Below are 24,269 nucleotides of genomic sequence, written 5' to 3'. Positions count from 1 at the left end.
CATCATTCCTGCCATCCCCCAACCCCAAATTCCTTCCCCACCTCTTCTACCTAACAAGCTCCTACTCATTTTTTCTGGCCGCTCTCCAGTGTTATCTCCCAGGTGAATGTGGCTCATTTCCTCACACAATGAGATAGGAAAGAAGCAATTACTCCTTTTATCTGAATTCCTGTTGAACTGTGTACTTTTCTCATAGCACTAACTGCACTGTGTCCTGATTTGCCCATCTCATCTATGACACTGGGATCCCCCCAGCATCTCTTAAGCATCTTTACATATCCAACCCTAAGCACAGGCAGGAAGCTTCCTCCGTTTTTTGTTTTTTTTTGTTTTTTTTTTTTGTTTTTTTTTTTTAAGTGCAGAGAATGAATGCATGAGTGTCCAGAGTACAGATTTTTCAACTGAAGAGTATTTTTCGTGCCAAATTCTACGCCTATGAGTGCATGCTAAGTTGTTTCAGTCGTGTCCGACTCTTTGTGACCCTATGGACTATACCCCACCAGGCTCCTCTGTCCATGTGATGCTCCAGGTAAGAATACTGGAGTGGGTTGCCATGCCCTCCTCCAGGGGATCTTCCTGATGCAGGGACTGAACATGCATCTCTTTCAACTCCTGCATTGCAGGCAGATTCTTTACCACTGAGCCACTGGTGAAGCCCCCTGCACCTATGCATGAACCCGTTTATCCCTATAGATGCCCGTGATAAGGTACAAACATGTATCTTGCCATTCTGTTCAACAAAACCTTTCTTTGATCCTGCTTTTCATAGCTTCATGCCTGTTTTCTCTTTGGTCACCAGACTTCATTGTCATCTAAGTCTCTAGCTTCTCCCATAGTAGTCTCCCCTCGTCCTAATGCAAACTGACTTCTGTTCTCCACCACTCTGCTGAAATTTTTGCTCAGACATCACTGATGGTCTTCTTAGGGTTAAATCCTAAGCATAGATGCCTTCTCTTCTCACTCTACTTTCCTTATATCCCTCTGGGTTATCACCCCTATCATTTCTGAGTCTCTCCTGAGTCTGCAATCTCAGCTGCCCTGTAACATGATCTTTCTAAAACACTGTGATGTTCAAAAATTGCTTATTGCACTTCAGAGTCTGCAGAAAAAAGAGAGCTCAGTCTTCACAACCCAAGCCATTCCAATCTGCTCTCCCACCACAGCCCCACCAAGAAAAGTCAGGTTCCAGCCATATGGGAATAGCCACTCTGTGCCCTGTGAAGATACTTGAAACCTTCCAGACTTTTGTTCACTATTTCCCCTCTTTCTCTTCTTTCTTTGTACTAACATCCAATTTATCCTTCAAAGATGAAATTAATTGTCTCCTTCCCTGTAAAATCCCCACTTTATCCAGAATTTATCATTCGCTTCACTGGGCTCCTAAAGCACTCTATTGGTCAACATATCTATTATAATAATACTTACAGCCTTATAGTACAGTACAGCACATTTGAACATCTGTCTCCTCTATTGAATTATGAGCTTCTATGATCAAGAACTGTGTGTTAGGACTTTTCTGGCAATCCAGTGGTTAAGACTGTGCTCCCAATGCAAGAGGCACAGGTTCGATCCCTGGTTGGGGAAGATCTCACATGCCCCACGGAAAAGTTAAGAAAAAAAGAACTGTGTGTTATTCATACCTTACCCCCAAACCATCAGAGTTTCATATATAATAGATATTCAATAAATACCTGTTGAATTTAAGTGAATTAATTTGGATCAAGGAAGCTCCAAAAATAGGAAGAAACCCCAAAACAATATCCATTGTTCCCTGAAATTTACTCATGACTCAGAAGTTCACCAAGATACCAAAGTACTGTAAAATTCAAAATATTTACATAAAATCTTATATTGCAACAGATGTTTCCACCCATGAGCCGGCCCTCATGTTATTACTTTTTGCTTCTCGAAATTCAAATCATCTCGCAGAACACCTCCAGAGACCAGCTCTTCCTCCAGGTGTGTCAGCTGGCCCTGAAGAGTCTCCAACTTGTTTTCTGCTTTCTGGGCTCTCTGCAGGGCTTTCTGGTGAAACTGGGACTCATTTCCCAACTGTTCAACAAGCTTAGATATTTGGGCTTCAAGCTGGGAGACCATCTGGAAACAAAGACACAGAACAAGGATAAGCCTTGTTTCAGATGCAACAAAGTGTTAAAATCAAGCGCTCAACCCCAAAGATACAACTATTTATAACTCCAATGTTCAGATTCTTTGTAACAATTAAATTTAAAAAATAGGTAACTGATAGCTGTATTTGCCTCTGCTTGAAATAAATCTACATTCATTAGGTAGCAAAACATTTTTGATTGGTATTTTTAATTTTTACATCATTCCTTAAGCAAGTTCTTTGGGAAGTATTGAGGGAAAACCTTTACTTACCCCTAAAGCTACCTTGGCCACATGCCATATAGGATCTTAGTTCCCTGACCAGGGAACAAATCCACACCCTTTGCATTGGAAGCTTGAAATCTTAACCACTGGACTGCCATGCAAGTCCCATTATTAATTTAGGAGTTTCAAAGTTCAGTGGAAAAGAGAGAAAAGCAAATATCGTATATTAACACATATATGTGGAATCTAGAAAAATGGTACAGGTGAACCAATCTGCAGGGCAGGAATAGAGCCGGAAACGTATAGAATGGACTTGTGGTCACATCAGGGGAAGGAGAGGGTGGGCCAAGTTGGGAGATTAGGAATGACATACATTACCACGTCTAAAATAGACAGCAGCTAGTGGGAAGCTGCTGTCCAGCACAGGGAGCTCAACTCTGTGCTTTTTGATGACCTATTAACAAATGGGTGGGATGAGAGTGGTTCAAGAGAAAGGGGATATATGTACACATATAGCTGCTTCACTTTACTGCACAGCAAAACTAACACAACAATGCAATGCAATTATACCCCAAGAAAAAAGAAAAAAGCTTAACCGAAAAAAGAATTCAGACATAAAGTACTTTGAAAAACTATAACCATTTTCTAGAGAAACTCTTCTGCCACATATAGCACATTCAGATTACACAGGAAGTTAACTTTGATAGATAACCTTGGGCTGTAATTGGAAATTTAAGTGCAGAAACATATTTTTCCAAGCTTTATTTAGAACTTTGTATTGAGTATTGGTTATTCATGCACTAAACTGCAGTGGTACAGCATCTGTGATGCACAGTTAAGGAGCAATGTCATTGTGTTAGCATTCAAAAGACCAAAATTCCTTTAATACAGCGAGTCAGAATAGGGTCAACAGCAGAGCAGAAGGCAGCAGGGGGATTTAACTACCACCTCCTCTTTCAGAGCATAAAGTCACTGTTTCTCCATTAAAGGACCCCAAACTCCCCCCAACCCCTACCTTACCTAATGCTTCCTTCCTTCCTTCCAAACAGGAGTTTCTCTTCTTTTCCTGACCTTCCCTTAAACCAAGAATTTAAATTTACCAAACACCTCAGGTACACTTAGAGAATACTCAAACTGATTCCACCAAAACCCCATTTTCAGAAAATGTTGAATTCAATTTAAAAAAATTAGTTTAAGATCATAAGTTTATTTGGTTTTGATGGTTTCTTTTTTTTTAAATTCCCATCCACCCATCTGCAAACAATCAAACCTAAAGATAAGAAGATATTCACGCTGTGTTCAAATATTTTTAATTATTTATTTTAATTGGAGGCTAATTACTTTACAATATTGTGTTCAATAGTTTAAAAGGCTATTATACAGAAGAACAATGGGATTTGTTCTGAGTTGCTTTCAGAGTTCAAGTTGAGGACAAATAGGTATATATCAAAGACTTCTATTTCTATGTAAAGAATTTTCCTGTCACCATAATTTCAAAGTAATACATACTCGTTGTAAAAGATGCATTACAGACAAAAACAAATATGTAAATAAGCAAAAACCTAATTCCTATGATCTCACCACCCAGAGGAAATAACTATTACTCTTTTAAAATAATGTATTTGTATGTATTGCTAAAATATAGTTGAGACATCATATAGCAGTTTGGAGGTTTTGTGTTTACCTCATACTTTAAGCATCTTCTCATGTCAGGTAGTGAAGTACCAGTCCCTGGAGATGGCTAGGATTTGGCCAACCCTTTGTTAAGAATATTATGGGGTGGACTGAAGTGCTACAGTCAGGAAGGTTAAATTACTTGAGCTCTAATTTTGTGCTTCTAAGACTTTCAAGTTCCCATGTCTATAATTCAATTAATGCTATACTCCTGAAGGTGCTTGAAATCAGATATTTGACGACAAGCTGCTTAGTACCATATCCAAAGAATTACATTTCTGAAGGAAATTCCTACTTTCATTATACACTATGAGGCTCTCAGAACCCCCCTTTCATATTTTCTACACTTTGTTGTTGTTGTTCAGGCACTAAGTCATGTCCGACTCTTTGCGACACCATGGGCTACAGTACACCAGGCTCCTCTGTCCTCTGCTATCTCCCAGAGTTTGCGCAAACTCATGTCCATTGAGTTGGTGATGCCATATAACCATCTCATTCTCTGCTGCCCACTTCACCTTTTGCCTTCAATCTTTCCCAGCATCAGGATCTTTTCCAATGAGTTGGCTCTTCATATCAGGTGGCCAAAATATTGGCACTTCAGCATCAGTCCTTCCAATGAATATGCCCTTAGTACTTACTAATAGCAGATCTGATCTTAACAGAAAAAATGCATCAAGTACAATATACAAAGTAACCTCCAAAACTCTAATGATAGTACATTGAACAAGAGATGACACGTTTCTGTACAACTGAAAATGTGGTTTCATATTGGACTCTAAGTCGAAAGTTAAGTCTTTCTACCCGAAGATTCTTTGACACTTCCATCCCATAGTTGACCTGGCAAAGAGAAGGAAGCCAAAGGGCAAACAAATGCAGAAAATCTCAGTTGGAAAGATGGGAAACTGTGTGATCGCTTAGCCACATTCAGCACGCTGCACACCTTACCAGAGGAGAGCCAAGTCTTCCATAGACATCAGTCAAGACAACGAGGGAGTGCAATAACTGGCTCAGGGAGCGATAATGACCCGGAAGGAAGAGGCAGACACCTGATGTAGACCACACTGTGGGACAGGAACTTGGGAGTCAGACAGTCCTGATTTCAAGTCCTCACCCTTCCCCCGACCAGTGTGTTAACTGAAGCAAGAAATGAACCTCACTGAAACTCAGACTTTGTTCTTATGAGAAAATGAGCTAAATTAATGACCATTTGATTAGCACAGTATCTCATTCCCAGTTGAAGTTCAGCACACTGCACCACTTGTATCATCAGCATTACTCCTCCAGGATGTGGGCTCATCCAATACTGTTCTTATGTCATACGGAGTTTGAGAAGTTTTTCAGGGATTGTCCTCTATCACGTTTCTCCAGGGCTTCCCAGGTGGTTCAGTGGATAAAGAATCCACCTGCAGTACGGGAGACGCAGGTTCGATCCCTGAGTTGGGAAGATTCCCTGAAGGAGAGCATGGCAACCCACTCCAGTATTCTTGCCTGGAAAATCCCACAGAGGAGCCTGGTGGGCTACAGTCCATAGGGTCGCAAAGTGTCAGACACGACTGAAGCGACCGAGCACGCATACACATATTTCCCAAACTGTTTTCAGATCACAGAAGCTGTTTTTCAACTAGAAATCTTTCTGGGAAAGACAAATAAGGAACAAATGTGTTGAATCAGAGGTGAGAGGGTCCCTCTTACATCTTTATCCCGTGTGGACCTGACAGTGATCCATGGAAATTATAGATTCAGCAGAGTATGACTTTTACAAACACCAGTGTGGCTGACCTGGGCAGAATCTCCCCAGCTGTCCTGCCAAGATTCTGGTGTCCAGAGAGGAGCAAACAGCTGTGAACTTCCCAATATTCTACGCACCATAGAACTTAGCTTCGTATGCTTACCTAGATCTCCATGCATATGACACCACCAGGTCTTTTTAAAGTTAAATTTACATATTTTAATTCAAATAAATTAATATTCCAATATAACTCAGTTCTTGGAAACATCAAATGCCAGTGACCAGGTGAATGTTTCCCATCAAAACTGCAAAATTGTGTTGTGCTTTTCACACCGACAAATCTAAAGAATCAGTAAGACTTTTTTCCTTTTTTTTTTCCCTTTCCTTTTTCTTAGCATAATCTGTTAACATATCCCTGATACTCTGTGGCACAAAACGTGCTAGGAATTTCAACACTAGAGATGTGGGACTTCCCTGGTGGTCCAGAAGCTAAGACTCTGAGCTCCCAATGCAGGGGACCCAGGTTCCATCCCTGGTCAGGGAACTAGATCCCACATGCTGCAACTAAAGATGCCTCGTGCAGCAACTAAGACCCAGCACAGCATATAAATGTTTTAAAAAGTGTTGCCTACTGATGTTGTTCTGATTAAACTCTTAATTTCTATTTCTGTAAAAATCAAACCACTAGAGATGCCTGGAATGGGTAGGGAAGGAGGGTGGCTTGTACTAAAGAATACATATCAGTGGACATGAGTTTGAGCAAGCTTTGGGAGATGATGAAGGACAAGGAAGCCTGGTGTGCTGCAGTCCATGGGGTTGCAAAGAGTCGGATGCGACTGAGCGACTGAGCAACAACATCGCAATTTTTAAAAACAAAAAAAGGCACTGAAATAAACTATAATACTCCAAAACCAAGCAGCCTGGATTTTGGAAGTGAAGTCATAATGCCCTAAGAGAACTAATTTACTTTCCAAGGACAAGGAGTTGTTGATTTCACCTGAGAGGCACTTCTGCCCTAAGATTAAATCCAATGGAAGCACAAGAGCTCTAAGCTGAAGAAAAAGCCACTTGGGTCACGTAAGGGCCAGTGCCTTCTGGACAGAAACAACTCTTCTTTGATTATTCAAGCTAGATTTTCACTTAAGAAATATATAAAATAAGCTACCAGGAACCAATCAAATTATCCTTCCTTCTTGTCATAAGTATGGCCAACACTATTGACTGGGCTGACCCTACACCACAATGTGTATGTCAAATTCTTTAATGGTTTGAATTGGGTCCCCCCAAAAGAGTTGTGTTGAAGTCCCCTGGTGCTTCAGAATGTGACCTTATTAGAATCTTTACAGAGATAAGTTAAAATGAGGTCATGAGGGTGGGTCCTAATCCAATATGACCTGTATCCTTATTAAAAGGGGAATTTTGGACAAAGAGACACACACAAGTGGAGGGAAAATTATATGAAGACACAGAATGTGATCCATAAACCAAAGAGTGTCTGAGGCTATCAGAAGCTAGGTGATAGGTTTGAAACAGATTTTCCCTCTAGGCACTCAGAAGACACCGATCCTACCAACACTTTGACTTTGGACTTCAAGCCTCCAGAGTTGCGAGACAACAAATTTCTGTTGTCTAAGCCACTTAGGTAGTGGTACTTTGTCATGGTCACTCTAGGAAATTAATACACTTCGGAGCCTGGGACAGCTGAGACCTCTGTCCTTGGACTTGCCCAGATGCCCCTGGAGCCAGGAGTGACTATGTAACATAATACTGGATGATGAAATGTCAGTGCAAGCGTACCTGAAGCTTCTGGGTAAATGTTTGGTTTAGAATATTGGAGCATTAAGAACAGAGCAGAGTTAAGAGATCAGAAAGGGGGAGTAGGGGAGTTGTAAAAATATCTCAGGTTGTTTATGGTATCACACTGAGTCCCCAGGGCTCTCACGCTGGACTGAAAAAACTCCACTGGAGGAGATATAGCCTTGTATGTGCTCTAAAGTGGAACAGAAGAGCTGACTAGAAAAATGTCTGTGAGTCTGTACTAATTTGTTTGCAATTAAGGAGGCAACATGGGAATCACTCATGGTCAATTCTCAGCCAGATAATTAGCCAGCTAGGAAATATCTAAAAGTTCAAAACAAACAAACAAATGCTCACCTCAATACTTTGAAATCTGAAAATATCATAGTTTCCTGTCATTGTGCAAGAAATGATTATTTCAAAAACACTTGTTACAAGTGTGCTGAAATTTCAAGGCTACATAAACTGAAACGCTCATTTAGAATTCCTGGGAACTCCACATTAGAACATTCCTCTAAGAGAGAGGTTTTCAACTAGGGGCAGTTTCATTTCCCAGTGTCATTTGGCAATATCCAGAGACGCCATGGGTCTTCCCTGGTGGCTCAGACGATAAAGAATTTGCCTACAAAGCAGGCGATCTAGGTTTGATCCCTGGGTCGGGAAGACCCCCTGGAGAAGGGAATGGCAACCCACTCCAGTGTTCTTGCCTGGAGAATCCCAGGGACAGAGGAGCCTAGTGGGCTACAGTCCACGGGCTCGGAAAGAGTCTGACACAATTCAGACACTAACACTAGAGAAATCACTAGGTCTTCCCAGATGGCGCCAGTGGTAAAGAAAGTGAAAGCGAAGTCGTTCAGTCGTGTCCGACTCTTTGCAACCCCACGGACTGTAATCTATCAGGCTCCTCTGACCATGGGATTTTCCAGGCAAGAGTACTGGAGTGGATTGCCATTTCCTTCTCCAGCGGATCTTCCTGATCCAGGGATCGAACCCAGGTCTCCCACATTGTAGACAGACGCTTTACTGTCTGAGCCACCAGGGAAGCCACCTGATAATAAGAGACTCGGGTTTGACCCCTGAGCTGGGAAGATCTCCTGGAGGAGGGCATGGCAACCCACTCCAATATTCTCATCAGGAGAATCCCATGGACAGAGGAACCTGGTGAGCTACAGTGCATAGGATTGCAGAGTTGGATACAACTGAAGTGACAGCACACACGCACAGAGACACCACTGGTTGTCACCAATTGGGGTGTGTCTAGTGAGTAGAAGCTGGAGATGTTGCTAAACATCCTACAATGCACAGAACCACTTTTACAACAAAGGATATTCCAGCCCCAAATGTCAACAGCTGAGAAATCCTGCTCTAGAGTATAGTAAAGTACTTAAAAAGAAAAGTAGGTTTTGCTATAATCAGAAGAGCATGAAACAAGTAGAAACCACTTACTGAAAAACATTTGGGTGGTATCCTGAGTTCTACCCAGAATTGCAAATCCAGGAGAGTGAAAATGAATAGCAAAGAGGTAAACAAGAAAAGCAATGTTCAGTGAGTCGGAGTCACGGTGAAGGGGAGGATTTGCCAGGCCCAGGGCACATGGGTGTTACTTAGCTGGGGACTGTGTGTTTATCCCCGACAGCTGGCAGGGGATGCACCCTCCGCAGCAGATTCATCAATCTGTAAAGCTCCCATTCTTCAGAAACAGTTCTAAGACAATATATGAAATCCGTTTTCCCCTGATTTTACTTGAAGATGAGTCACACAAGATGCCAGCTACAGGCTTGATTTCAGGCTTTTAAAGAGTGAGGGCAGCTATTGAAAAAAAAATTACAGGCTAGGAATGGCAGACAAAGGCACTAAAAAGGCTCTGACTCATTCTCATTTTTACGAGGAGAGGGGGAGGGCATAGCCAGCTTAACCAATTTACATCATTTTGTTTTAGAAAATAAACATATACATCATGCTGACAACTTTATGCCATGTTTCACATGCTGGAATTAAAATAGTTTTAGGAAAACATTTGGAAAAATACAAGAGGGAAGCAATAAAATGTAATGGCAAAGATCCATTGGCTATTGAAGTACGTCTATTACTATTCAAGGTAACTCACTTAATGAAGCTTTTCTCAGTCCTGTAAATAATTTTCTCCTCCAACCCAGGACCTGTATGTGTACTGAACCCTAAGATAGACTGAGTGACCCTTAGAGACCCGCACATGTTACCTGCGAATTAGCTGCTCAGTCGTGACCGATTCTTTGTGACCCCATGGGCTCTAGCCCCCCAGGCTCCTCTGTCCATGGGATTCTCCAGGCAAGAATACTTTCTTCTCAAGGGGAGTGGGTTGCCACTTTCTTCTCAAGGGGATCTTCCCGACCCAGGGACTGCACCCGGGTCTCCTGCATTGCAGGAGGATTCTTTACTGTCTGAGTTACCAGGGAAGCCCCACACATGTTATGGGATGAACATTTTCTATCCACAAAGAGAATCCTACACTTGGACGAAGGAGTCACTGGGGCTGCTGCCGGGGCACGAGTGAATTTTGCAGAGTTTTCAGAGGGAATTTAAAATGTCTTAGCGTTAAAGGAAATTTACAAAGGTAACCCTGAGCTGTGTGTTAGTGTTCAGTATGAGTTTTTGAGGAATGTGAAAAGTCTGAGTTTTTGAGGAATGTTAAAAGATGAAAAAGTTCATTTTCACCTTTTGATCAAAGAATGAACTGAAGAGAAGAAATAGTTCCTAATGGAATTAAAGAATTATATTCATGAATATCATAGAATTTGGATGTTATTTAGTTAAAAACCTCATTAATTAGGACTTTAAAATCTGGATTTAGTGATGACTTAAATAGAGTGGGCTGAACTTGACATGGCTAAGCAAAGCTTTATGGGAAAGAAGAACTGTTAATAATAGAAATAAGATAACAAAATTAAGCAAGCTTCAGTCATATGTGTGATGTAAACCATTTTTAAATCCACTTGTTAAACAGGTCCTCTAAAAGACTGTTTCAGGTACATTAGGAAAAGAAGAGAAGGAGAGAGGAGGTGAGAGAGGAGGCGGGACCAGGGCAGCAATACTTAATATTTATCATTGCTATTGTCCAGACAGTGTGTTAAAGACTTCATAATAATTTTTTTTTTTAATTTAAGGTTTACAACAAACAATAACCTTAAGAGCCAGATCTGGTTGCAGGCCTAGCAACTCTTATCTGCAATTCCAAAATCCCAAAAGATCTGAAAGCTGACGGGTTTTTTTCCCAAAACTCACTGGCTGGCAAAGCTTGACCTGATAGGATCTGGCAACAAACCCTGATCTGAAGTGACCGCGGCTCTTCACAGTCCTGGTGGATCCCATGAAGCTGAGCTGTTCGTAGCTTTCGCTGCAGAAGATGAACGTGGTTGATTATGGAATGCTAACCGGAACCCACTGAGGAGCAGCGTGTCAAGGTCCTTTCTCCACTACCTTCCTGGGGACTATATGACCTTTCTAAATGCTGAAAAATTCTGAATTCGAAAACCGCAGCAGGAAAATGGTACAGATGAACCTGTCTGCAGCACAGGAATAGTGACACAAGTGTAGAAAATGGACAGATGGGCACAGGGTGAGAAGAGGAGGCGGGGATGAACCAAGAGAGTACATTGACATGTATACGCTTTGTTGTTGTTCAGTCGCTAAGTCGTGTCTGACTCTGTGACTCCATGGACTGCAGCACGCCTGTCCTTCACTATCTCCCGGAGTTTGCTCAAACTCATACCCACTGAGTCGGTAATGCCATCCAGCCATCTCATCCTCTGATGTCCCCTTCTCCTCCTACCCTCAATCTTTCCCAGTATACACACTATCATGTGTAAAATAGATAGCTAGCGGAAAGCTGCTGCATAGTACAGGGAGCCCAGCTCAGGATTTTCTGATGACATAGAGGGGTGGGATGGGGGCGAGGTGGGAAGGAGGTCCAAGAGGGAGGGGATGTATCTATACATATGGCTGATGCACGTAGTTATATAGCAGAAACGAACAAAACACTGTAAAGCAATTACACTCCAATTTAAAAAAGAGAAGAAAAGAAAACACCCCACAGCAGGCCTCAGGGGTTTCGGATAGGGGTGTGGACCCTGGACTGTCCCTCTACAGTAGGCCAGGGGAAAAAAAGAATCTCAGAGGCTGTCCTCTCAGGAACCTCACATGTGGAGCAAGTGAGCGTGCAGTAGAGACAAGATTCAGCATGGGTAGCTCTGCGTCCAGAACCCACATCATTCACAGTGAGATGTGACTTCAAAAATATAATATATAATTGAAAGTAGGATTCTTTACCACTGAGCCACCTGGGAATCCCTGAAAGTAGTACAACCACATTTAAATGTTGCTTTTAACTAACTTGGGCTTCCCTGGTGGCTCAGATGATAAAGAATCTGCCTGCAATGCAGGAGACCCAGCTTTGATCCCTGGGCTAGGAAGGTCCACCGGAGAAGGGAATGGCAATCCACTCCAGTGTTCTTGCCTGGAGAATTCCACGGACCGAGAAGCCTGGCGGGTAGGGTCCACAGTGTTGTAAAGAGTCGGACATGACTGAGCGACTAATGCTTGGGGAAGAAGCACTTTGACTAACTCAGACAACTCACGCGCCGAATATGCTAAATGAAGGAGCTGACCGTCCTTAAGAAGCTTGTAAGCCCCCAACCCCCACTCACCTGTTTCCTGCTCTCTTCCTGGCTGCCCATTTCTTGAATCCTCTCCAGAATGGCATCCTCTGAGGGCCTCAGTGTGCCCCAGCTGCCCCTCAGGAGGGCTGCTATCTTCTCCCTAAATGAGGAGAGCTCGGTCTGGGAGGCCGCAGTTGCCTCCAGGCTGGCCTTCAAACTCTTCTCCAGCTCTGAAGAGCTCCTCTTCAAGACGCTCAGCTCCTGCTTTGAGGCATCCCAGACCCGCTGACCAGCAAGCAGCCTTTCTTGGAAGACCTTAACTTCCCTTTCAAGAGCTTCTTTGGCCTCCACGGCAGCAAGCAAGTCCTAAAATAATTACGGAAAGTGAAGACCATAGCATTAGTAGCCAATGAGGGGAGGCTGCGTTTGCTTCTCCTTTATCTTGCTTACTGATGACTTCCAGGAGTTAGGGTTAAACGCTCATTCCATTCTTCATTCTAGTGCCCTATCCTCTCTTCATAAAGACATTAAATTATAAAGCTATGTTAGGTGAATTTAAGTGTCTGAAAAAGAGAAGGGATATAAAACCAGGGCTAGAGAACCAGACCATGGACAGTTTGAGGAAGGAAAAGGTGGGACAAATTGAGTAGCATGGAAACATACACACTATTGTAAAATAGAGAGCCAGTGGGAATGTGCTGTATGACTCAGGGAGCTCAAATCGGGGCCCTGTGACAACCTAGGAAGCTGAGATGGGGTAGAAGGTGGGAGGAAGGCTCAAGAGGGAAGGGGCATATGTATACCTATGGCTGATTCATGCTGATGTATGGCAGAAACCAACACAAGATTGTAAAGCAATTATCCTTCAATTAACAATAAATACATTTTTTTAAAAGTAAGTGGAAAAAAAAAATCAGGCCTAGGGGTGAAAAAAAAGGAAACTGACATATAAGACTTTTCTATAGGGACCTCTGGAGAGATTTAATGAAAATAAATCACTGGCTAACATACTAGTAGATTCGATCCATAGGTAGAATAGGTTTACAGGGCTATGTGTTTTCAAGCTTGGTATAGATGAAAATTGATGTTGAGGAAACAGTCAACTCTCAGAGTCCTAATTAGCCACTAAAAATTATTTGAATGAAGCTAAATAACAGAGTAGAATTATCATAAAACATCATTGTATAAAAGAGAGTAAGATCTCTCTTCCAGTATTCATTGACCGTGTATCTCCCTGTCTGATAAAGACAATACTAAAATTGGTAGGCCCTGAAGAAAGGAAATAGGAAGGAGTAGTCAATTTTGGGGTGGGAGGACTAAAAATGGAGAGAGAGAACCATGATGAGAAGAATAACTTTAAAGAATACGTATGCTTAGGTTTGTAAAAATAAAGGGCACCAAGAAAGTTACCAGTGTATCTACTTCTATTTACTATATATAAAATGGTCCAAAGAGGCATCAAAAGGATATCTTTAAAATTCATTTAAAAAAAAGTTTGTTGACATCAAGTTCCAAATTAAATTAATTCACATCAAAAAAGATTATGGAAATTAGCTCATGAAATGCTTTGCTTTTCTGGCTCCTGGTGACTGTTCCATTTCTCCACTCCCTTTCCAAACCAGTTCTTTTTGCAGCGAAGCCCCATTACTACTGCGAATTAAATAGTATGATGAGTCAAGGACACTTCATAATAAATACAATACTTTAATACTTTAACAATTTATAATACTTTAATACTTTACAGATTTATTTTCAGATAGTAATACAATATCTGTTCAACTAGAATAACATTCTAATCTAGCATTAGCATTGGTGACAATAAATTGGAATTTGTTATCATGTATTAACTTAGAAATTGCAATCTAATGTGTGGTTAGAAAACTGAGTCCAGGGGACTTGCTCAGTGGTCCAGTGGCTAAGACTCCGAACTCCCAATGCAGGGGGCCAGGGTGCAATCCCTGGTCAGTGAACCAGATTCTGCACATCACAACTAAAGATCCCACATGCTGCAACTAAGCCTTGGTGCAGCCAAATAAATATTTTTTTAAAAAAAAGAAAGAAAACTGAGGTCCTAAATTTGATGACACAGTGATGAAAGTTAATCCTAATCCCCTCAGAGTCCTAAAACCCAGTAGGAAATTATATATCAACTTTTACATTGAAAGAAAGTCCCTAACGCAAAAGATGAGCCTTTCCATGACCAATGGCGAGATATTTTTAACCAAGAATTTACAAAAGTTCCTACAAATTCACAGAAAACATATCAGACAATTGAGTACTATAGACTTACTGTCAGTTTGGAATAAACTAATCAATTGGCAGCTTACACCGAGAGACCAATAAACATAATTAAAATATTTCAACTATGAGAAATTTTTTCCACTCTGATATGAGACTGTTGTCTCACTGCCTTAGAGACCATGGCCAAAACAATCCTCTTTAACAAATCCAGAGCACTAATGCTTATGTCTAATAAAAATCAGAAAATTCCTTCATGGTCATAGAATATAGTGGCACGTGACAGCGGCTCAGATTTTTTTTTTTTCTGGACACATTTCAGCCCAGTTAACTATATACTGTTTCTCATATGAAAGGGAGGAACTTGGGAGCCAGCGACCAGGCCTCAGGGACCTCCTCCTCCAGCGCTCTGATTAAGTGCTTCAGAATTCAGGGGGCACAGGGCTGAATGGCTGGAAACAGATGTCCTCTTAAATGCAGTTACTGATGGAGCTTTGAGCAGGAGACAGCGGCTGGAGTGGAGTCTGGTTGCATGGTTACCTCAAGGATACACTGAAGTAATGTGACATCGGTGTCACCAGCCAGGATCCGGGAATGCTGTCAGACCACACTGACACACAGAACAAGAAACAACTAGCTCCCTCAGAGCAAAATCAGGACAGACTTCCAAGAGGGAACTGCATGGGCAAATGAGGACAGACGCTATGGAAATAGTGATGGGAATCACTTAAACGAAATTTTTTTCTTAATTTATTTACTTTTGGTTGAAGGATAACTGCTTTACAATATTGTGTTGGTTTCTGCCATACATCAACATGAATCAGCCATAGGTGTACATATGTCCCCTCCTTTCAGAGTCTCCCACCCATCTCCTACCCCAACCTAGCCCTCTAGGTTGTCACAGAGCCCCAGTTTGAGTCCCCTGAGCCATACAGCACATTCCCACTGGCTATCTATTTTACGTATGTTAGTTATACGTAACAAATCTTTAGCTTCAGATCTAGTAATGCAACCAATATTTAATGATCCTTTCATGACTACCTGTAGCAAAAACATTTGTAAATCATATGATCAAGGCATTCATTTTAACTTCCCAATTAAATGCATGAAATAATGAAATGATTCAAAGGTTTGTGTTTTTAAAACATATTAAACATATTAATTCCTATTATGAGTTGAGATCAAACTGCCTCTCAGAACTAAAATGACTGATTATCATCAGGGTAGAGAACCTCTGGCTTGAGCTTAATTCATCCAACCCTAGACAATTTTCATAAAACTAAAAATTAGTTGGTTATTTCTACCTACTGCAGTTAATACTAACAAATAAACTCAGAAATTCCCCCAAACATGCCCTCTCATGCATTGCTGGTGATAGTGTGAACAGGTATGATTTTGGCATAAATACCTAAAAAATGTAATATGCACAATATCCTTTGGCCCTGTAATTCCATGATCTATTAGAGAAGAAGCTGTAGAGTAACATTTTACTTCAAAATGAGGAAGGCCTTTCCTAAATCTTAGCTGTCCCAGTGGCATCATCAACTTTGGAAAATAACAAGAATTCAGTTTAAATTTGGAATTAGCATTATTGACAAACTCAGTTCAAGTTAACAATGAATTAAACTGTCCACGAGGCCAGCGTGTTCCTAGGCTTCACTTTGGTACTGTGAAACATTCTGCCCTGAACTGGTCAGACTGTGCCTGGAGGACCATGGACAGTTCCCAGCTGAAATTTAAAGGGGGACATAGTCAAAATGGATTGGGTTCCACATCACATGCTAGGATTAGATCCATAATAAAAATATTTACATAACCATGTTATTTTTAACTCTGTTTCAATTTATTGTAAACGTGTTGAATGAACCTAAAGACAAAGCACTGAAGACTTACAGAACAGAATGTAAATATTACATAACTTGACAAGGTAAATATAATGATATAATAAAAACTGTAAAATGAATGAGGGGAGAAAAAAGTAGGAGGCATTAAATTCATTTTATTTCATAGCAGAATATCCAAAAAAGTACTATTTCAGGTTGTCAGGTATAGTATTGCTTTAAAGTCTTAATGGTAATATTAGAAGTTAAAATGAGAGTGTCAACTGTGGCTAGAAGTGGAAGGAGAGATGATTCTTAATTTTACTTCGGAGTCTTATGAACATTTTAAACTTTTTATAATATGAGCAGATATGATTTTAGTGTTCATTTACATTTTAATGCCTTACCATTTTAGAATCCTCCCTCTAGCTTACTAGCACCAGGTTGCAGATCCATCCACCATCCTGTTGGCATCAGGTCTGGGATGTCTCAGGCCAAGTAGCTAGCTGGGGAAGGATACAGCACCACCAGTAGGCTGGCTGCCTTAGGACCCCATGATTCCCTAACCCACCCATCAGAGTGCCCAGGACCACACCCCACCCACCAGTGCACCTCACTAGCCCTGGGACCCCTGGGACCTTACTTTGCTGCAGGAACCAGCCCCACTCACCAGCAGACAGACACCAGACCCAGGACCACCGCAATCCAGGAGTCTGCCATATCAGGACCTGGCCCCCCACCATGAAAGAGCCAACACCAGCTCTGGGACACCTTGCACCACTTGGCCAGCTCAAATTCCTAGAAACACACAATCTTCCCAGACTGGCTAAGGAAGAAATAGAAAATATGAACAGACTAAACACCAGTAATAAAATTGAATCAGTAATTTTAAAACTTCTCATAAACAAAAATTCAGGATCAGATGGCTTCATAGATGAATTCTACCAAACATTTAGAGAAGAGTTAACACCTATCCTTCTCAAATTCTTTCAAAAAAAAAAAATATTGCAAAGGAAGGAACACTTCCAAACTTGTTTTCAAGGCCAGCATTATCCTGATACCAAAACCAGACAAAAACATCACTAAAAAGAAAATCACAAGCCAATATTACTGATAAATATACATGAAAAAACCTCAACAAAATACTAGCAAATCAATTTTAACAATAAATTAAGAAGATCATACACTATGTTCAGGTGGGATTTATCCCATGGATGTAAGAATGATTCAGTGTGATACAGTACATTAATAAATTGAAAAATAAATATCATATAATTATCTCAATAGATGCAAAAAGGATTTTGACAGAATTCAATATCCACTTAACATAAAAACTCTCCAGAAAGCAGGTGTAGATGAAACATACCTCAACGTAAAGAAGGCCATATATGTCAGCTAACATCCTACTCAATGGTGAAAATCTGAAAGCATTTCTTCTAAGATTAGGAACAGATAAAGGTGCTCACTCTAGTTACTTTTACTCAATGTAGTATTGGAGATCTTGTCAGACAAGAAAAAGATATATAAAAAAACCTAAACTGGAAAGAAACAGGTAAAACTATCATGTTTGCAGATGACATAATACATAGAAAATTCTAAAGATGTCACCAAAAAACTACTGGGACTCATTAATGAGTTCAGGGAAGTTGCAGGATATAAAATTAATATGAAAAATCTGTTACATTTCTACACACTAACACCAAACTATCAGGAAGAGAAATCAAGAAAACTATCTCATTTATAATTGGCTCAGAAAGAATAAATACCTAGACATAAATCTAAAGAGGTAAAACACCTGTATTCAGAAGACTATAAGACACTGATGAAGAAACCAAAGATAATAGAAATAGATAGAAAAATATACCATGTTCACGGATTGAAATAATTAATAGTTAAAATAACCATGCCACCCAAGGCAATCTGCAAATTCAATGCAATCTCTATCAGAGTACCAAAGGTATTTTTCGCAGAATTAGAACAAATGATTCTCAAATTTATATGGGAGTACAGAAGACCTCAGACAGTCACAACAATCTTGAGAAAAAAGAACAAAGCTGGAGGTATCATGCTCCCTGATTTCAAAGTATTACTGCAAAGTGACAGTAATCAAAATAGTATGGTACTGGCACAAAAACAGATACATAGATCAACAGAATAAAATAGAGACCCCAGAAATAAACTCACATTTATATGGGCAATTAATCTACAACAAAGGAGGAAAGAATATAATGTGGGGAAAACACAGCCTCTTGTAATAAATGTTGCTGGGTAAACTGCACATCTACATGCAAAAGAATCAAACTGGAGTACTTCCTCAAACCTTGAACAACAATAAATTCAAAATGGATTAGACTTCAATGTTAAGATCTGAAACCATAAAACTTCTAGAAAAAAAATATAGGCGGTATGCTCTTTGACACCAGTCTTACTAATAGTTTTTGAACCTGTCTCCTCAGAAAAAGGAAACAAACTCAAAAATAAATAAATGGAACCGCCATACTGTTCTCCATAATGACTGTATCAGTTTACATTCCCACCAACAGTGTAGGAGGGTTCCCTTTTCTCCACATCCCCTTTAGTATTTACCATTTGTAGAATTTTTTTTTAATTTTATGATAGCCATTCTAACTGGTGTGAGGTGATACCTCATTGTAGTTTTGATTTGCATTTCTCTAATAATTAGTGATGCTGAGCATCTTTTTGTGCGATTGTTGGCCATCTGTATGTCTTCTTTGGAGAAATATCTGTTCAGGCCTTCTAAGAAAAATGATATTGATGAACCCATTTACAGGGAAGGAACAGAGCTCCAAGGATGTAGAGAATCCACCTGTGGACACGGTGGGAGAGGGCGAGAGTGGGACGAACGGAGAGAGTAGCATGGACACATATACACTATCAAGTGTAAGATGGATAGCTGGTGAGAAGTCGCTGTGTAGAGCAGGGAGCCCAGTCTGACGCTCTGTATGACCTAGAGGGATGGGATTGGGGGAGGAAAGGGAGGCTAGGGAGGGAAAGGAGATATATATATATATATATATATATATATATATATATATATATATATATATATATAACTACGGCTGCTTTGTGTTGTTGTTTGGCAGAAACCAACATTGCAAAAAAAATTTTAATATAAATAAATAAATGGGACTACATGAAACTAAAAAGCTGTTGCACACCAAACTATCAACAAAATGAAAATGCAGCCTACTGAACAGAAGATATTTGCAAACAATAAGTGTTATGGCAGGTTAATATCCAAAATATACAAAGAACTGATATGACTCAACATCAAGGAAAAAAAAAAAGGAAGAAAACTCAGATTGAAAAATGGGCAGAGAACTTGAATAGACATTTTTCCAAAGAGGACAGACAGATGACCAACAGACACACGAAAATATGCTCAACATCATTAATCATCAGAAAAATGAAAATCAAAATCACAAAGAGATATTATCTCACACCTGTCAGCACAGTTGTTATCAATGAACAACAAACAGCAAATGTTGGTGAGGATATGAAGAAAAGGAAACTCTTGGTCATGGTTGGTGGAACGTAAACTGGTGCAGCTGCTGTGGAAAGCAGTATAGAGATTCCTTAAAATTTTTAAATTGAACAACCATATGGTCTAGCAATCCTACTCCTGGATATTTATCCAAAGAAAATTAAAATACTAATTAGAAAAGATATGTGCACCCCTATATTCACTGCAGCATTCTTTATAATAGCCAAGATACGGGAGCAACCTAAGAGCCTATATAAATAGATAAAAGAAAAAGATATATATATAGAGAGAGATATACATATATACATGCATATACATACAACTCAGCTATAAAAAAATGAAATTTTGCCATTTGTAACAACATGGTTGGACCTAGAATAATACCTATGGGATATTATTCTAAGTAAAATAAGTCAGACAGAAAAAGACAGATAGTTTATGATTTCACGTCTATGTGCAGTCTGAAAAACAGAACAAATGGACAACCACAATGAAACAGAGTCAGAGAGACAAAGAACAAGCAGGTGGTTGCCAAGGGTAAGCAGGTGAGGGAAGGAAAGAAGTAGGTAAGGGAGATTAAGAGGTAGAAACTTCCAGCTGCAAAATAAAAGAATCATAGGTACGAAACAGTGTGGGGGATATGGTCAATAATTAAGTGATGTATTAGAGAAGGAAATGGAAACCCACTCCAGTATTCTTGCCTGGGGAGTCCCATGGACAGAGAAGCCTAGCGGGCTACAGTCTATGGGGCTGCAAGAGGCAGGCATGACTGAGCAACTAGACACAACTAATATATCTTTCCATTGTGATAGTAACTAGACTTATCGTGATGACCATTTTGAAATGTATAGAAATATCAAATCACTAGGTTGCATAACGGGAACTAACATAGTGTTGTAGGACAAATATATCTCAAAAACAAACAAACGACGTCATAGAAAAGGAGGTCAGATTTGTGGTTACCAGGGGTGGGACACAGGGGAAGGGAAAATTGGTGGAAGGCAGTCAAAAGTACAAACTTCCACTTAAAAGATAAACAAGTATTAGGAATGCAATGGACAACATGATAAGCATAATTAACACTGCTGTATATAACATATAACAGTTGCTAAGATCCAACCAGTCCATTTTGAAGGAAATCAACCCTGGGATTTCTTTGGAAGGAATGATGCTAAAGCTGAAGCTCCAGTACTTTGGCCACCTCATGTGAAGAGTTGACTCATTGGAAAAGACTCTGATGCTGGGAGGGATTGGGGGCAGGAGGAGAAGGGGACGACCCAGGATGAGATGGCTGGATGGCATCACAGACTTGATGGACATGAGTCTGAGTGAACTCCGGGAGATGGTGATGGACAGGGAGGCCTGGTGTGCTGCGATTCATGGGGTCGCAGAGTCGGACACGACTGAGTGACTGAACTGAACTGAACTGAACTGAAGAGAAAATCCTGAGAGTTCTCATCACAAGGAAAAAGCCTTTTTCTATTTAGTTTATTAAAGAAATAGAATTCTTCTATTTCTTTAATAAGATGATAAATGTTCACTAAAATTACTGTATAATTGTTTCATGATACAAGTCAAACCATTACGCTATACATCTTAAACTTATACAGGGCCATATATCAATTATATCTCAATAAAACTGAGAGAAAAAAGATAGAGCCAGGATGACAACATGAATTGTAGGGATTCTGATCCTGACTTGCTACAATGAAGAAGTGTCAAACAATTAGAACTTCACAGAGAAGGTGGACCCCCTTGTATAGAAATGAGTTCCCTGACTCTTAAGGAGTTCAAGAGAAGGCTGGATGCTAACTATAGAGGGACACTTTAAAGATGATTCTTATTTCACATAGAGAGTTAGATGAGCTAGATTCTAAAAGCTCTTAAGGTCACTTCCAACACTGTGATTCTAGGACTGTAAAGAGATCTGTAATTTCTTTACTAATTTACCTGTCTAATAATTTCTTACTTCCAGGAAGCCATTCCATATGTCTGTACTCTTAAAATAACCATATGTTTATTTTAGTCCCTAGATAAAAGTAAATAATGAGGAAAAGGAAATTAAAACACTGAGAATCAATTATATGCTGGGCTTGTCTTGAATACCTTATGTATATTACATCATTCAATCCTAACAATAATTGTAAGAGATAGACCTTTAAATTATTTTCCAGTTTCACATACAAAGAAATTGAAATTCAAAGAGGTAAAGTCATATGTCTTAGATCACACAATCAAATAATTCTGGAGCCTAGAAAAAAACCCAAGAGCCTGGCCTCTTAGCCACTCGGCTCGGTGCGTCTGTCTTCTCCTCTTCCTTCTTACAAACACTCTGCTGCGGGACAACAAACCCAGAGAGCAGAAGGAACATCCTTCCAAACCAAGCTTGCTGACTCCAAAACCAATATGCTTTCCTAGCTTCAATTCTGGCCACTAGAGTTAAAGAAAATGTGAACAGTGTGAAGGAAAATAAGCAGAATCCATTATGTAAGTTGAATTCCTGATTCATTGATCGAAAATTCTGGTCTATAGCAAATGTACATGGCTAATATAGATAAAATGACTCCTTTTCTCAGTTTTAGATTACTTCAAGACAACAAAAAGAAAAGGTGCCAAGCTTCAATACTTTTTAAATGTACTGCAATTTTTAACTGTTAAAGATTTTCAAATAATATATCTTCCATATGTATAATAAATTACCTGGATTTTTACTTGGGAAATTTTCATGAAGTAACAAAAAATCATTAAGGAAATAAGAAAAGCTGAGTTTAGTAGAAACAGCATCCCAGCCCTTCAGAAACTTCTTTCTCTGCAGTCATTCAGGACTTTACTAGTAAAGTAAGTTTCCTACCCCAAAAACAGAGCTTTAGAAAGCATTATGAAGGTTCTCTCTGAGACCGTTAATGTGTCAGTAAAACCACTTGACAGTGTTTTTCAGTAGTAAATCTCTGGAGTCATAATCCTATGAATGAGCACTTTATTAAAGACCTCAAGCTTTTTATTGCCCATATTTTTTATAACTTTTATTATCTTGGCAGGAACTTGATCCCAAAGTGAATGTGTTTCACAAGTCTGAACAACATTGCATCATCGGTCATTTACAAGGGTAAAGATGCTTACATAAGAAGAGGAATAAATTATATACTTAATGTGTTCTTACAACATATTGTCATTTCCTATTGCTCATCTCCAAAAATGCATTTTATAGACAAACCCAATTCTTCATAATTTTCTAGGCTTGAAAAGTTAGTAACTACTATCTATAATCAAATTAACATCATTCATTCACTGAGGAAATTTGCACAGCTACTTCTCTTTACCATTCTCCTGACAAATAATTTTTGGCACCAGACTTGTATGTAGAAAGTAGCTGTGAATCTATATATAAAGGGGATTACTGTTAAAAGCAAGACAACATCATGACCAGGGTTCAGATCATTTGCCACTTAATAGCTGTGCATACTGAGCACAGTACATAACCTCTCTGAGCACCTAGCAAAATGACTATGCTAATGGCAAGTGATTGGCGTTGTTGTTCAGTCACTCAGTCATGTCCAACTCTATGCGACCCCATGGACTGCACCACGCCAGGCTTCCCTGTCCAACACCATCTTCCCAGAGTTTGCTCAAACTCATCATGTTCACTGAGTTGGTGAGGCCATCCAACCATCCTGTCCTCTGTCATCTCCTTCTTCTGTCTTCAATTGTTCCCAGTATCTGGGTCTTTTCTAATGAGTCAGCTCTTCACATCAGGTGGTCAAAGTACTGGAGCTTCAACTTCAGCATCAGTCCTTCCAATGAATATTCAGGGTTGATTTCCTTTAGGATAGACTAGTTGGATCTCCTTGCAGTCCAAGGGACTCTCAAGAGTCTTCTCCAACACCACAGTTCAAGAGCATCAGTTCTTCAGTGCTCAGCCTTCTTTATGGTTCAACTCTCACATCGATACATGAACTACTGGAAAAACCATAGCTCTGATTAGATGAACATTCGTCGGCAAAGTAATGTCTCTGCTTTTTAATATGCTGTCTATATTTGCCATGGTTTTTCTTCCAAGGAGTAAAAGTCTTTTAATTTCACCATCTGCAGTGATTTTGGAGCCCAGAAAAGTAAAGTCTCTCAGTGTTTCCATGGTTTCCCCATTTACTTGCCATGAAGTGATGGGACTGGATGCCATGATCTTAGTTTTTTTAATATTGAGTTTTAAGCCAGCTTTTTCACTCTCCTTTCACCTTCATCAACAGGCTCTTCAGTTCCTCTTCACTTTCTGCCATAAGGGTGGCATCATCTGCATATCTGAGGTGACTGATATTTCTCCCAGCAACCTTGATTCCAGCTTGTGCTTCATCCAGCCAAGTGTTTCTCATGATGTACTCTGCATAGAAGTCAAATAAGCAGGGTGACAATATATAGCCTTGACGGACTCCTTTTCTGATTTAGAACCAGCCCGTTGTTCCATGTCCAGTTCTAACTGTTGCTTCTTGACCTGAATACAGATTTCTCAGGAGGCAGGTAAGGTGGTCTGGCATTCCCATCTCTTG

At 40.0% G+C, this 24,269-nt stretch overlaps 1 protein-coding gene across 1 annotated transcript in view; it reads right to left on the bottom strand.

Annotated features, from left to right (window-relative positions):
- The window catches only part of CCDC170 (coiled-coil domain containing 170), a 93,729-nt gene that overhangs the window by 20,997 nt on the left and 48,463 nt on the right, over window positions 1-24,269 (bottom strand). The window contains exons 6-7 of the mRNA XM_069599312.1: window positions 12,214-12,531; window positions 1,897-2,097 (exon numbers count right to left, since the gene is read on the bottom strand). Coding sequence (XP_069455413.1) covers window positions 1,897-2,097; window positions 12,214-12,531 — 519 coding nt within the window. The remainder of the gene's footprint in view (window positions 1-1,896; window positions 2,098-12,213; window positions 12,532-24,269) is intronic.

The sequence above is a fragment of the Ovis canadensis genome, chromosome 8, assembly GCF_042477335.2.
Source record: "Ovis canadensis isolate MfBH-ARS-UI-01 breed Bighorn chromosome 8, ARS-UI_OviCan_v2, whole genome shotgun sequence".
In the NCBI taxonomy this organism is placed as follows: Eukaryota; Metazoa; Chordata; class Mammalia; order Artiodactyla; family Bovidae; genus Ovis; species Ovis canadensis.
This window is presented reverse-complemented; position numbering and strand designations above follow the sequence as displayed.